Source organism: Hipposideros armiger, unplaced genomic scaffold (assembly GCF_001890085.2).
Source record: "Hipposideros armiger isolate ML-2016 unplaced genomic scaffold, ASM189008v1 scaffold_166, whole genome shotgun sequence".
Taxonomy (NCBI): Eukaryota; Metazoa; Chordata; class Mammalia; order Chiroptera; family Hipposideridae; genus Hipposideros; species Hipposideros armiger.
Genome location: NW_017731516.1, coordinates 2,501,010 through 2,515,317, shown reverse-complemented (window position 1 = coordinate 2,515,317; position 14,308 = coordinate 2,501,010). Strand labels below are relative to the sequence as shown.

At 35.1% G+C, this 14,308-nt stretch overlaps 1 protein-coding gene across 4 annotated transcripts in view; it reads right to left on the bottom strand.

The window, feature by feature from the left end:
• PTPRR (protein tyrosine phosphatase receptor type R) overlaps nt 1–14,308 on the bottom strand; it is a 248,144-nt gene that overhangs the window by 32,207 nt on the left and 201,629 nt on the right. For all 4 annotated transcript variants that reach the window (XM_019651760.1, XM_019651761.1, XM_019651762.1 and 1 more), the window contains 4 exons: nt 13,708–13,894; nt 11,153–11,237; nt 1,869–1,948; nt 1,279–1,416 (listed from right to left, as the gene is read on the bottom strand). In XM_019651760.1, coding sequence (XP_019507305.1) covers nt 1,279–1,416; nt 1,869–1,948; nt 11,153–11,237; nt 13,708–13,894 — 490 coding nt within the window. The remainder of the gene's footprint in view (nt 1–1,278; nt 1,417–1,868; nt 1,949–11,152; nt 11,238–13,707; nt 13,895–14,308) is intronic.

Below are 14,308 nucleotides of genomic sequence, written 5' to 3'. Positions count from 1 at the left end.
ACAGATTGATAGGAGGTGAAACAGCTGAGAATATTATGGGTTATTTTTATTATGCCACCTCAGGCTTTCAGATAAGAGTCATAGAAATACCTTAATTTAGTAAGCCATAGAGTTAATTAAGTATATAACTTCGTCTACTGCCCCCAAATATGCTTTCTTTCCCCCAAGATAAACTTTAGGAAAAAAAAATCCTTCATCTGTTGTAGCAAAAATGGAAGAAAACAACAAATTTTTAAAAAAACTTATAAGTTGCTATTTGTGAGCCTGGATTTTCTTGAGTAGCAGCAGGATTATACTACACTCAAGGATTATAACTCACCAAAGGGATATAAGGGAAAAGTCAGTTTTCTTACATTCTTATTGTCATGGTAAAGCCCTGGTACAGTAATTTCGACAAGAAAACAAACATGAAGGCTGACTAAAATCAGACTGTGAACTATCCCAATAAGATGCCCTAAAATGTAAGCAGTACCTAGGACAGCACTCTTACACAATTTTATTTTTATGATGCAAAATACAGAATGAGTATTCTATAAGCTAGATTCTCAGAAAAGAAGACTAGTATGGAAATGAAATCTAATTTTGTCTTTTTTTGGATTGCTTATTATGAAGATATTGAGAAAGTTGCGTGGCTTTCGTAACTCCCTTCAAATCATTCTTCAAACCCCACTTTCTTAGTGAAGTTCATCCTGCCCGCCCCCTGTAACACTGCAGCTTACTTTCCCCTTACTCCCCCTCCCTGCAGCTCAGCACATCCAGTCCCCTGATCCCACTCTATTTTTGTTTTCTATAGCATTTATCCCTTCTAATATTTTTATAAATTTATTATGTTTACTATTTTTTGTCTGTCTCCCCCTACTCATTTACCAAGGGCAGGAATCTTTGTATGTTTTGTCTACTAATACATTGACAACAACTAAAATAGTACCTGTCACATAGTAGGTACAAAAATTACTTGGGATACCAACAAATAATTTTTTATTTCACTGCTTATAAAACAGGGTGATAATTCATAACCTCTCATTTTGTTATTGAGACATGTGGGTACAAATGAGCTATGTTTATTACATATATATTGATTTATCTGAAAGAAAGTCACCATTCACAGAATAACACCAATTACTATTTTTGGACCTAGCATAAAGTGACTTAGCTCTTAAATGTTTTAATGTTTCCATCTTAAATCTGTTATTAAGTACATGGCAATTTTCCTTATACAACATTTATTGTATACCAACAGAAAATATATAACATTTATTACTTGGGTGAAGGTCATACCTCATTTTTCTCTTTGAGTTTTGTGATCATCACAATCACAGGACTGTCTTCCTGCCAAACCATCTGCCAGAAATCATTCACAGTGTTGATCATGGGCCCCTGTGTGGCGATGAATGCTTTCTCTTTGCCATGGTAGCCCTAGTTTGAGTACAGAGAAAAAAAAAATTGTCTTTGAAGTTCATATCTTGCACTGAAAGTTTAGGTGAAAGATCTTCAGGACAAAATTGCTCTGCTGATCCAAAAGCAACACGGACACCCACAGTTTCATTCATACTAGCACCACAATGCATGTGGTTGTTTTCCCAGCAAGGAAATCATGGCGTTTGGTATTGAAGTTCATAATGCTTAGTCCTCACCAGAGTGTCCCACAGGGAACACTGTAACCACAGATACACGGGAAAGGAAGATCCATTGCAAAACCCACTACCAATGTTGATTATTACTAAGCAAACAACAACAACAAAAAACTTGCTAGTAACCAAGTTCAGTCAAAATTGATCTACTGTGAAGAAAAAAAATACATGTAACGAACAATTCTAAATAGTAAGTTGGCATGACCATCAGAAAGAAATTTATATTGATTCACTTACCCTAATATAATTAGCATTAATATAGGTGCTCAAAGAATCGGTTACATTTTTTGGTCTTAAACACACTCTGCTGAGGGGATCTAATGAAGAAAACAAGAAAGAATACGTTAAAAGATTTAGTCTTCTTACAATTTCCTAGAGTACAAATAACCAGTACATAACACACCTGTTAGCTTACATATTGACTCTCTGATGTTTGTCAGTGTTTGTTGTTGGAGTTTCTGTCTTGATCCATCCATGTTTATTGAGGGACATCCTGACCCCTGTTCTTTACATAAATCTTATGGTGCATAAGCCTGAGATGGTGAGTTCATACTTCATGCCATTTTTTTGTGGGTTTCTGATTCTTGACCCCATTTCTCATTTGTGCCTCTTTCTTGTTTTTTGGGTTTGGAATTTGTACCATATCTCCCTACTCCCATGTCTCTCTCTCTGTCTGTCCTGCCCAGTGACAAACATTTGGTCTGACCCAAACCCCCTCCTCACTATTTGGAGGAAGCTGTCTTTAGTTATCATGTGTTTGCTTGATACATTATTATAGTGTGAGCAACACAGTGTTAAATTCTAAATCACTTTCCATCAAGAAGTTGAATGGGTCTTTGTGAACCATGGTGTTATGAAAAATATGGTAGTCATTTTTACCAACATTTACATAAATGAACTAAGATCAAAACATCCCTTTATGACTTCTTTAATCCAGTACACTCTGAGCCTCTTGAAGGCATGAATGGGGATTTTTCATGATCCCTGCAAGACCTAGTATCTAATACAATGCTTATATATATATATATAGCAGAAACTCAATAAATGTCTATTGCATCGATTCAAATAGTCCTTTCCATGGTTCCTGATTGTCATAGTAGCATTTCCTAAACTGTTGTCTGTAAACAATTTCTTCTGTAACATATAGAATTAGGTCATATAACTTATAAATTGGATCATCTTTTTAAAAAGGAGGGTACAGTAATCAAATAAATATGGAAAACACTGAATTTAACAAAGTCGAGCCACTTTCCTTTTCCTGCAGGACTTCTCAAGGTCTTCATCATGCTAATGTACTTTGTGAATTTCCAAGGAGGTATTATATATATAAACTTATTTGTCCATTGAGCTCATTTTATTAAGAATAGTTATTGAAAATTTAGATAGCCTAGACCAGCATTGCCCAAAAGAACTTTCTGTGATGATGGAAGTGTTCTCTATTTGCAGTGCCCAAAATTATAGCCATTACGTGTGGCTACTGAGCGTGTGAAATGTGCCTAGGATGGATGGAGGAACTAAAGTTTTCATTTTAATTAATTCAAATTTAAATTTACTTTGCCATATGTGGCAAGTGGTTGCTCTGCTGCACAGCTGCAGACCTAGAGGATGAAATCCAAGCTCCTTACTGAGTGGGTCCAGCAGGTCTCTATCTTCTCCCACAGCCTCATTAGTAGCCACCTTGTACCATATGATCTATTCACACAGACCTAAGGCAATCTCCAAAATACTCCATGTTCTGGCAAATTTTATGCTTTTAAACATCTTATTCCTCTGCTTCCTCTGCATGGTAAACTCTTCCTCATTCTTCAGGGGTCAGTTCGAGAAATACCTTCTTCCTGAAGCCTTCTGTGGACTTCCCTTTCAGAATTAGGCATTCCCTTCTTTGCTCAGGCTCCCTGAGCTTATTTTAGTATTTACCATCTTGTATTTTAGGTACTTACATTTCTGCCTTCTCTCACTGGATGGCGTTGAGCCCCTTGAGTGCAGGAGCTATATTTAATTAACTTCTGTATCCTTTGTGATTTCTATTTGGTGTGTGGCTCATAGAATGTTTAATATCAGAATTATTTCTATTAGAAAGTGTTAAAACACTGCTTTTGACTTTTTAGACTTTTTTTCCTTTTCTTAGCAAAGGGGACAGGAAAACTTTCCTTCCTTTTCAGTGTCCACTGATTATTAGAAGTTTCCACAAATGCCCTAAACCACTTAGAGCTGAAAAGGCCCACTTCTTTCATCTTTTTTTAAATGCCTGCAATGTATATGATTTACTTGACCCTATAAATTGCTTAGAAGCAGATTTCCTGTCAAGATAAATTAAGTTTGTGTTAGAAATTGGTAATTTATAGTGTTTCCAAATATTTAAAGTTTTCCAAAGACATTTTTTAAACAAGAATGTAACATATGACTGAGTAGGGGAAAATGCAGGGTTCTGACCTAAGCATTTTTAATGTTAACTTGGACTAATAAAACAGCCAAGGATTAAAAAAAATCTTAATCATTTTCATCAACATTTTAATGTGATTATTTTCATCACTATTCTTATAATTTTTCATGCTATGTATTTAAATCTACATATTAGTCAAATTTGCTATAATAATTTTTATCAGAACAGATATTTCTGAGTTATATGTTAAATATTTAGCATACTATTTATGATATATTTGGGCAGCATCAATAACAATTACAAATATTAATCAAACACTGATATTTTCCTCCCTCTCTTCTGCTCCTCCTTTTTACTTTCTTCCTTCCCTCCTCTAGCTCTTTTTCCCCCTTTCTTTTCTTTCCTTCCCTCCCTCCCTCCCTCCTTTCCTTCCTTCCTCCCTTCCTTCCTTCCTTCCTCCCTCCCTCCCTTCCTTCCTTCCTTCCTTCCTTCCTTCCTTTTTCTCTTTCTTCTCTCCCTCCTTTCCTCTTCCCTTTTTCTATTTTCCTCTCAACAAATTATTGGACACATATAGTTTGGAAAATAGAACACATGAAGTTTCCCTAGGTCTCTTAAATTTTAAAGGTCTCTTTAAAATGCCTTCTGACAATCTTAAATCTTCTATTTAACAGACAAAATTACACCTGGATCCTGATAATTTGATTGGCATCATACCCGATTTTGTCAAAAGCTATCCTGTGCTTAAGATTTCCTCTCCAGGAAGAAATGTGTTCGAGGTTTGAAGTCAAGAGAAGAGACAATTGGATGAGGGACAAGTGTACCACCGGCAGTGATGGGCAAAGGCAGGGATGAGAGGAATCGGATCGTTTTCAAAGATGAATTCACGATAAATGGGAAGCGGGAGGAAAGGCAGGGACTGGCCACATCCTCAAGGTGATTGGGAGTCATCTTTAAATTTGTTTCAGGAGAGAGAGGAGGCTCCAGCTCTGTATTGTCCAGTATGGTAGCCACTAGCCATGTGCAGCTAATTAAATTTAAGTTAATTAAAGTAAAGTAAAATTTAAAAATGAATTCCTTCAGTATACTAGCTACACTTTCAGCACCCACTTGCCACAGGTTGCTAGTGACTATCACAATGGAGATATAGAACATCTCCATCATTGTAGAGAGTTTTGGTGGACAGTACTGATCTTGGCAATGGAAGATGGTGATTATATAGAAACTTATTTTTTTTAAGACCCATTTGTAAATTATAAGAGAAAACATTTTGAATATTTTGCCTTTGAAACTGTAAATTCTTCTCTATAGGCATAGTGTCCCTATTTCCTGGAATTCGTTCTGGGGTTAATGATGAATTCATCTTGTTGGGTAGAGGAGGAAGGGGAAAGTGAACATTAGTTGAGGGCTTACCAATAGTTGGAACTTTCTTAGGCATTTTACTCATCCTATATCATTTTAATTCTCCCAATAGTCCTACAGGTAGAATTATTATCACTATTTTTAGGAATAAAGAGAGGATGGTACAGGAAGATTAAGTAACCTGGCTTAAATTGTAAATGTTTTTGCCAGGTTAGGAAATCAAGTCTAATTCCAATATTTTGCTTTAGATACATAACCTGTTGCCTTAATGAGTACTTCATTTATTTGCATGTCTATTCTGTTGTATGCACTTAATATAATAAAACAAGAAACATTATTTAAGTAGAAAACATTACCACACATTAAATTTTTAAATGTGAAATGATGGCTAGATCAAATAGGGTTCTTCAATTTTATCTATATCACTTTATATTTGTATAAGCAAGTTGACTGCATGAAAGAAATATACATAAAATCTATTATTATTATTATTATTATTATATTTCATTGTTGAACAAATAGTTTCATATTAATATATAATCAGTTTTCCCCCATTGCTTTTGTGATTTAGGATGTAGACATACTTATATTTTCATCACTAATGTTTGATTATATTGTAAAATAATTTGATATAAACTTGACCTTAGCATTTTAATCTACCACTTAGCATGTTCTGAGCTAGGCTGACACTATTCTTAGAAAAGCAGCTATAATTTAATTGTTTCTTGTTATTTCTGCTTTAAAATGTCCTCAAAATTATATAACCTCACTCTTATGTACAAGTTGACAAGCTTCTAAACGTAAAAGTTTATTGTAGGTCAAAACAATAACAACAATCACAACATTTAAAGTTTTAATCATTTGCTAATTTTTAATGTAATGTTTCAAATTTATATCATACTACAGTCTAAAATAAACCATAAAGAACAACTTTGCATGTTCATTCTAGTCTTTTCCTGATGATTTTCAACCAGTGGTGTGGCTTGTCCAAGCTATATTTACTAAATTATATTTAGTGCAACAGGGGCTGGGTGTGGTATTCAGGCTACAGACATTTTCAACAGAAAAATCCATCATTCTCAACATCAGTTGTCAGCACAAGTGCTCTGGCTGAAGCGATCCACCCTGTTCTGGGAATGGAAAAGCTGACACAGGACTATGAAGCAGTTATCTGATATCATCTGAGCAGGAAATAGAGAAGGCTGAACTTTTAAATAATCCTAATCATTTTCAAATCCTGAGATTAGATAGGTAAATATAATAATTGCAATGGATATATGTGCTATGTGCCTATTATGTTTGGTAAATTTTAAATAAAAACATATTCACAGAGAGAGAAAGAGAGAGATAGATAGAGAGAGAGAGAGAGAGAGAGAGAGAGAGAGAGAGAGAGAGAGAGAGGGAGAGGAGAGAGAGAGAGAGAGGAAGGGGGGAGAGAGAAAGAGAGATAGGTAGAAGTTCTAACACACACCCATTCCATCCCATTCGGCCAGATATAATTATGAAATATCTTTCACAGTGAGTGACTATAACTTAGGTAAATCGATTTAACTATATAGACCACTTTAAAATATGCTGTAGTGGAGTGACTTTAACAATGTGTTTCCAAGTCCACCAGAAGGGGAAGCTCAAAGACACCATATTTCTTGCTATTACCATAACCATCAAGAATTTGACGTCTTATGAGTGAATTAATTGACTGAATTAGGAAGACTCCATTATTTCAATGTCAATACTTAAAAAAAAATCTTTGTGGTTATATCTTTCCACACCTATTGCCATGAGATGCTTATGGATTTTTGCCAAAATCCCAACTGTATCTGTTTGTTTAGTGATTCAAAATTCTACTTCCTCTCCAAAGTAGAGGGAGTAGGCAGAATTAATTACTCAGTCATCTCCATACTGCCACACCATTTGGGCAAGATCTCTATTCTGGCTCTTATTATAGTGAACGTAATTACTCGTTTACATGTCTTTCCTCTCTAGTCCAAGGCCTCCTTGATCATATAGACTGTTCTTTATTCCTTGCTACCTCTTGGAATCCAGTTCAGATCTTGACATCGATAAATTTCATGGAGCTAAATTTAGTTTTAACATAGTCTGTAGCAGTATTACTCAATATATGGTTCTGGTATATCATCTGAATGAGAATCACCTGAGTGTTTGCTAGAAGTACAGATTCCTGGGCCCAACAGCAGACCTACTTAAACAGAATCCCCAGGGTAGGGCAAAGGACTCTGGATTTTTAATGAGGACTCTAGGTGATTGGTACGCACAATTAAGTGTTTTTGGTAACATCGTTAGTGAGATATAATTCACATACCTACGATTCACCTGTTTAAAGTGTGCCATCACAGAGTTTATTTCTTTTTATTCACAGTTTGCAACCATCACCACAATCAATATTTTAAGATTTTCTTTATCCCCCAAATAAATTCCATACCCTTTAGCCATCATTTTCTGTGCCTCCCAACAGTAAGCAATCACTAATATAGTTTCTGTCTCTATAGATTTGCCTATCTGGACACTTCATATAAATGGAATGATACAATATAAGGTCCTTTGTGCTGACTTCTTTCACTTAACATAATGTTGTCAAGGTTCATCCATGTTGTAGTATGTATGAGTTCCTCACTCCTTTTTTTATTAAAAATTTTTTTTTCAATTACAGTTGACATTCAATATTATATTCGTTTCAGGTGTATAGCATAGTGGTTAAACATTTATATAGCTTACAAAGTGATCCCCCATAAGTCTTGTACTACTTGACATCATATGTACTTATTACAATATTATTGACTATATACCCTATGCTGTACTTTATATCCCTATGACTATTTTGTAACTGCCAATTTGTACTTCTTAATCCCTTCACCTTTTTTACTCAGCCTCCCAACCTCCCGCCCATCTGGCAACCATCAGTTTGTTCTCTGTATCTATGAGTTTGTTCCTGTTTTGTTTGTTAATTTATTTTGCTTTTTAGATTCCACATATAAGTGAAATATATGGTATTTGCCTTTCTGTCTGACTTATTTCACTTAGTACAATAATACCCTCTAGATCCATCCATGTTGTTGCAGGTGGTGAGATTTCATTCTTTTTTACGTCCAAGTAAAATCCCTTTATATATGTACCACCTCTTCTTTACTCACTAATGTTTTGATTGGAGTATTTAATCTATTTACATTTAAAGTAATTATTGATAGGTATGTTGTTATTGCCATTTTATTAATTGTTTTCTGATTGTTTTTATAGTCCTCTGTTCCTTTCTTATTCTCTTGCTCTCTTCTTTTGTATGTTGATGACTTTCTATAGTACTGTGTTCTATAGACATATATATATATATATATATATATATATATATATATATATACAAGATATATATTTCTTGTATATCTTTTTGTAAATTTTTAGTTTGTGGTTACATGAGCTTCATATATACCAAGTATGTTTATAGCAGTCTATTTTAAGTTGATGGTTTCTTAAGTTTGAACACATTCTAAAATCACTATCATATTTACTCACCCCTTTCACGTTTTTGTCACTATTTTTTATTTTTTGCATGCATGTATGTGTGTTTGTGTGTATCCCTTATTTTACTGTTGTAATTAGACATAATCTTCTTATTTTTGCCTTTTAACCTTTTCATTAGCTTTAATGATGGTTGATCCACTGATTTTATGTGTTTGCCTTTGCAGTGAGAATTTTCTTTCTTTGCAGTATTTTCTTATTCATATTTTTTATTTATTTTTCTTCTTCTTAAAGAAATCCCTTTAATATTTCTTGTAATGCTGGTTTGGTGGTGATGAACTCCTTTAGCTTTTTCTTGTCAGTGGAAAACTCGACTCAGCATATTTGCTTCTGGCTATTAATTCTCTGTCTTTCTCAGAAGCTTCTGCTTTCCTCTAGTAATGTTTGAAAATTTTTTCCAACTTATTTTTGCCTTGGGCTTGTTTCTTTCAAACTGTGTGATCTTGGTCAAGTCATTGAATTTCTTCAGCCTCAGTTTCTTCACAGTTCTGGAAGCTGGAAGTCCAAGGTCAAGGTGCCAGCATGGTCAGGCGAGGGCCCTCTTCCAGGTCACAGACTTCTCGTTGTATCCTCACATGGTAGGAGGAAGTACCTCATTCCTTTTTATTGCTGAATAATGTTCTATTGTATGGATATTGTGCATTTTATTTATCCATTCATGAGTTGACGGATATTTTGGTTATTTCCACTTTTGGAGCTATTATGAATAATGCTATTACAAAAATTTGTGTACAGCTTCTGTGTGGGCTGTGTTTTTCATTTCTTTTGGGTATATATCTAGGAGTAAGATGTCTGAGTCAAACAGTGACTCTCATTTTTACCTTTTGAGGAGCTAGCAGACTATTTCCTAAGTAGGTGCACTATTTCACATTCCTACCAGGAAATGTATGAAGATTCCAATTTCTCTACTTTCTTGCCAACACTTTCTATTGTCTGTCTGTTTTATCATAATCATGTGAATGTGAAGTGGTATTTCATTGTGATTTTGATTTTCCTGATGGCTAAGGATGTTAAACATCTCTTCATATGCTTATTGGCCATTTGTATATCTCCTATGGAGAAAAGTCTGTTCAAGTTCTTTGCCCAATTTTTAAATTGGGTTATTTGTTTTTTATGATTGAATTGTAAGAATTCTTTATATATTCTAGATACAAATCCCTCATTAGATGTATAATTCACAAATATTTTCTCCCATTTTGTGTGTCACCTTTCTATTTTTTTTTTTAAATTGGGGAATTGGGGGGATGGGAACAGCGCTGGGGAATAGGGGAAGTGGGACAGACAAGTTGCTGTTGTTTTGTTCTTTAGTCTAGTTGTGGAGGACGTTGCTTCACTGGCCCAAGTTGGCACCATCATTGCACTCTTCCTGGACGAGGCAGACCAGTCGCCGGCCTCTGGATGGCTGCTCACTGCGGCTACTGGCCACTCACGCTGGCTGCTGGCTACACACAGTAGCCCATGGCAACCCACTGCCACAGGGGCTGCAGCCTACGCCGTCGCTGGTGACCCACGGCAGCCCAGCTCCAGGTTGAGCTGTTGTTCAGCATCTTAGCTGTAGAGGGCAGTGTCACTGGCCCTCATATGTGGGATCCGAACTGGGGCCCTCTGGCGTCCCAAGCCAGCTCTCAACCATCGCACCACTCGGCCGGCCCACCTTTCTATTTTTTTGATAGTGTCCTTTGAAGCCCAAAACTTTAATTTTTATGTTCAGTTTATCTATTTTTTTCTTTTGTTGTTTGTACTTTTGGTGTCATATATAAGAAATCATAGACTAATTCAAAGTCTTGAAGATTTACATCTGTTTCATTCTAAAATTTTTATAGTTTTAGCTCTTACTTTTAGGTCTCTGATCCATTTTGAGTTAAATTTTGTATGTGGTGTGAGGTAGGGTCCAACTTAATTTTTTTTGCATGTGACTATCCTGTTGTCTCAGCACCATTAGTTGAAAAGTTTGTTCCTTCTCCCATTGACTTGATTGACATCTTTGATAAAATTCAATTGACTATAATGTATGGCACGATACAATTTTAGAACTGTGTATTTACTGGAGCTGTGAGCTGACTATTATAAGAATAATGCAAAATAAAGTTATTAATATCAGGCCATTTTAATGATTATTAGTCTTGATATGTGTTTGCAACTCCAAATTTGGTGTGTATGTGGAAGTTGTGAAGATGGGAAATGGTGAAGTAGGGGTAAATATGGGAAGGCTTGTGCCTTACAATGCAAACTAATTCAAGAAACTTACTTGGCAAGATGGTCTTATAGCGATTTTTGGTTCCATGGCGAGGAATGTCAATTTCTTTGGGATCCACAAAATTCATTGGTATTTCCTGCAAAAGTCAATGATATCAAATTAATGTATCTAACACTTCCACAACAAAAATCTTCACAGGGGGCCATCTGATCCATAACTCTATTGGACTTCAAAGTCATTTATAAAACAACAGACTACCACCTCTGGCGGACCAACACCCTTCCTTTCATAAACATATCAGCTGCACCCTGGCAAGCTGACTCTAAGAACAGTTCTCTGTGTTACAAAGCATTATTTTATATGTAGTTATTAAAAAGACATAAAGCTTTGATTAGATTTTAAGAATCCTGTTCAGCATAATTGCTGAAAATATGTAAATAGGAAGCTGAATATTGATATTTTAACAATTTATTGAAGTTTCTTCAAATCTTCATGTAAGTTCAGTACCAAAAATTTCACTATGATAAATTATTTTTTAACATTAATTATGACTCTTTTAGGATTATTAAAACCTCCCTCCCCAAAATGGTAAATATAAAGGGCTTTTTGTTGATTCAAGTGATGATGGTATGATGCTTTTTTGTATTAAGGAATAGTTTATAATTGTACTGTTCCTATTGTGGCTGTAATGCAACAATTTTCGTGAAGGTCATCCAGACACTGTGTTCTCCCATTTAATAGGAATATAAATATTCTTATTCGTGAGGATATATGTCATGTGTGCCTTAAATATTTGGAGAGAGAACAATTAGAGCAGAAGTGGATCTGTGGAACTGCATTAGACCTAAGAGGTAAGCATCTGTAGCTGATTTGGACAAAAAAACAAAAACAAAAACAAAGAAACAAACAAAACCCCGTAAGCCCATTTTCAAAAGGGTTGAAACAAATATTTAAGGATTTGATTATACAAAATGGTATGTTCTCTGACTTAAAAATTCTGCTAAGGATTGCTTAGATGAGGTTAATGTGAAATAAAATGACTTTTCTCTCTAGATCACATAAAGTAATATTTTTGTTACTTAAACTGTCTCCAATAGAAAATATAACTCAAAATGCTAATATTGATTGAAGTGAAAGAAATGATCTATAAATTAATTCAAATTGTCTTAGTTTTCAGTCAATCTAAAAATTTGAGAAAAGTCTGACTACATTATGAATTTGAGACTTGGTCTACAAAGAGGAGTAGCTTACTTTTTAAATATCATTTCATAAATTTGAATTATTTTAGATACTTATAGTATTCATCCCTACTCTCTGCTCCAAAGAAATGTTATAACTTTTCAGTCCAAGTTACCAAAATAAGCAAAATTGTTGAAGTCAGTAGAGATCACACATTCATGCTTGGTGGTTTCAAACAGACCAGTCTGTTTTGGCAAAGCCACTGAGTAAGAGATATCTTTATTTCTGTTTTCTGACTCATACTGACAATTTGTTATCTTCCAGCATTATCTCTCTCCTCTGTACTCCTTGTTGGCCCCATCTTTCTTTTAAGGGAAGCAGGCCATGTTAAGAGGGCTTATCTCAAAGAACAAAGGCTATCTGTGGTTCTAGAAAAGAATGCTAGGTGTAGCTTTGGCCATACCTAGTGAGCCATAAAGCAAATGAAATCACCATTATGTGAATAATATCCTTTAAAAATTTTATAAATGAATTTTATAAATGAAACTATGATAGTTTCATTTTCATTTTCAATTTTACTTGGAGCCACATGTGGCTGGTGAGCCACAGTTTGTCAACCCCTGGGCTAGATGTATGATTATCAACTGCTTGTTTCATCTCTCTAAGTCTTCTTCTTACATAAAAAGGTGACATTACAAAGTCTAATTTAAAAAAACTGCAGGTTTGTGTTTTACTGTAAACACTTAATAATAGTTGGTGAAGCTAATTGTAGATCTAACCCATTGCTGGATCTTTCACCATGAGGTAGTTGCAAATATCTGAACTGACCCTAAAATGATGAATTTATTATTTTCAACAATTATGGCTTAAGATGTACAACAGATTTAAGATGTAAAGTGATCTATAAAATGGATATTTCTCTTGAGCAACAACTAGACCCAAGAAGGTCTAATCTGTCTCTATTCTTACTGGACACCGGAAGCTCATGAATTAAGTTATCACCTTCATTTTTAGCTGAAACTCACAATCATTTTTAGCCCACATTTGGTCTTCCCGTGTTCATTATTTCATTAAAGGGCACTATATGCTTAAGTTAAAAAACTGGGGTATCATCCCTGACTTCCCCAAACAGCGAGAGCAAGGCTGTTCCTTTTTCCTAGAATGCCCTTCATCTGCCCGGCTCCTCTTGACACCTCTTTGCCTGGTCGGCTCCTACAAAGTCCGCCTCAATTTAGCTACCACAATTCTCGTTTGAACACATCAATCTTGATGAGCTGCAGGGTAAATCTACACCCTTGTACTTAACCTTTTGAACTGTAACTATTTGTCTATTGTTCAGTGGAGGGTCATGCCATTTTAGTATGTGCCTCTAGTGCCTAGTTTATCAAAATACCTAAGGAAGGGTGAATGATAAACAGTTGGCTCACCATGAATTCACTCTGGAGTAAATGTGAACTTGCCACGATGTCCTTCAGCTGTGACCTTGTGAGAATTCGGCTGGCTGACTGCAGATACTCCATTGCGACCTTCTCCCGTGGAGTTGGTACAGCCACAAAAGGTTCAACATTCCCCAAGCTACTCATGTCCAATGTAAGAGATACATTGGACCCTCGTCTACATTGGGAAAGAATGTAATTGGGTTTAAATACCGCATGAATTATTTTAAGGGCACAAAATTTTCTTTCTGTACATATATATAATTCAGTGAGCACTTTTTCAGAAATAAGGACCAATATCATTTTCTCTGATGGTACCATAATTGGCTACAGCACCTATCCATAGCTTCTTTACAGGGAACTGACAATTGTGTTGTTGAAAATAACTCTGAATTGAGATAATGCACTATAATTTATTAAATGGTTATACTTTTTATAGAAATAATAGGAAGGCTAATCATATTAAGTGAAAAATTTAGGAAAAATAAACATCACATTGGAATAAAAGAATCAGATGTAACACAAACCAACTATTTTTATATGTATGTCTGTGAGTCCAGTATATAAATTATATAGCCACCTACTATTTTTG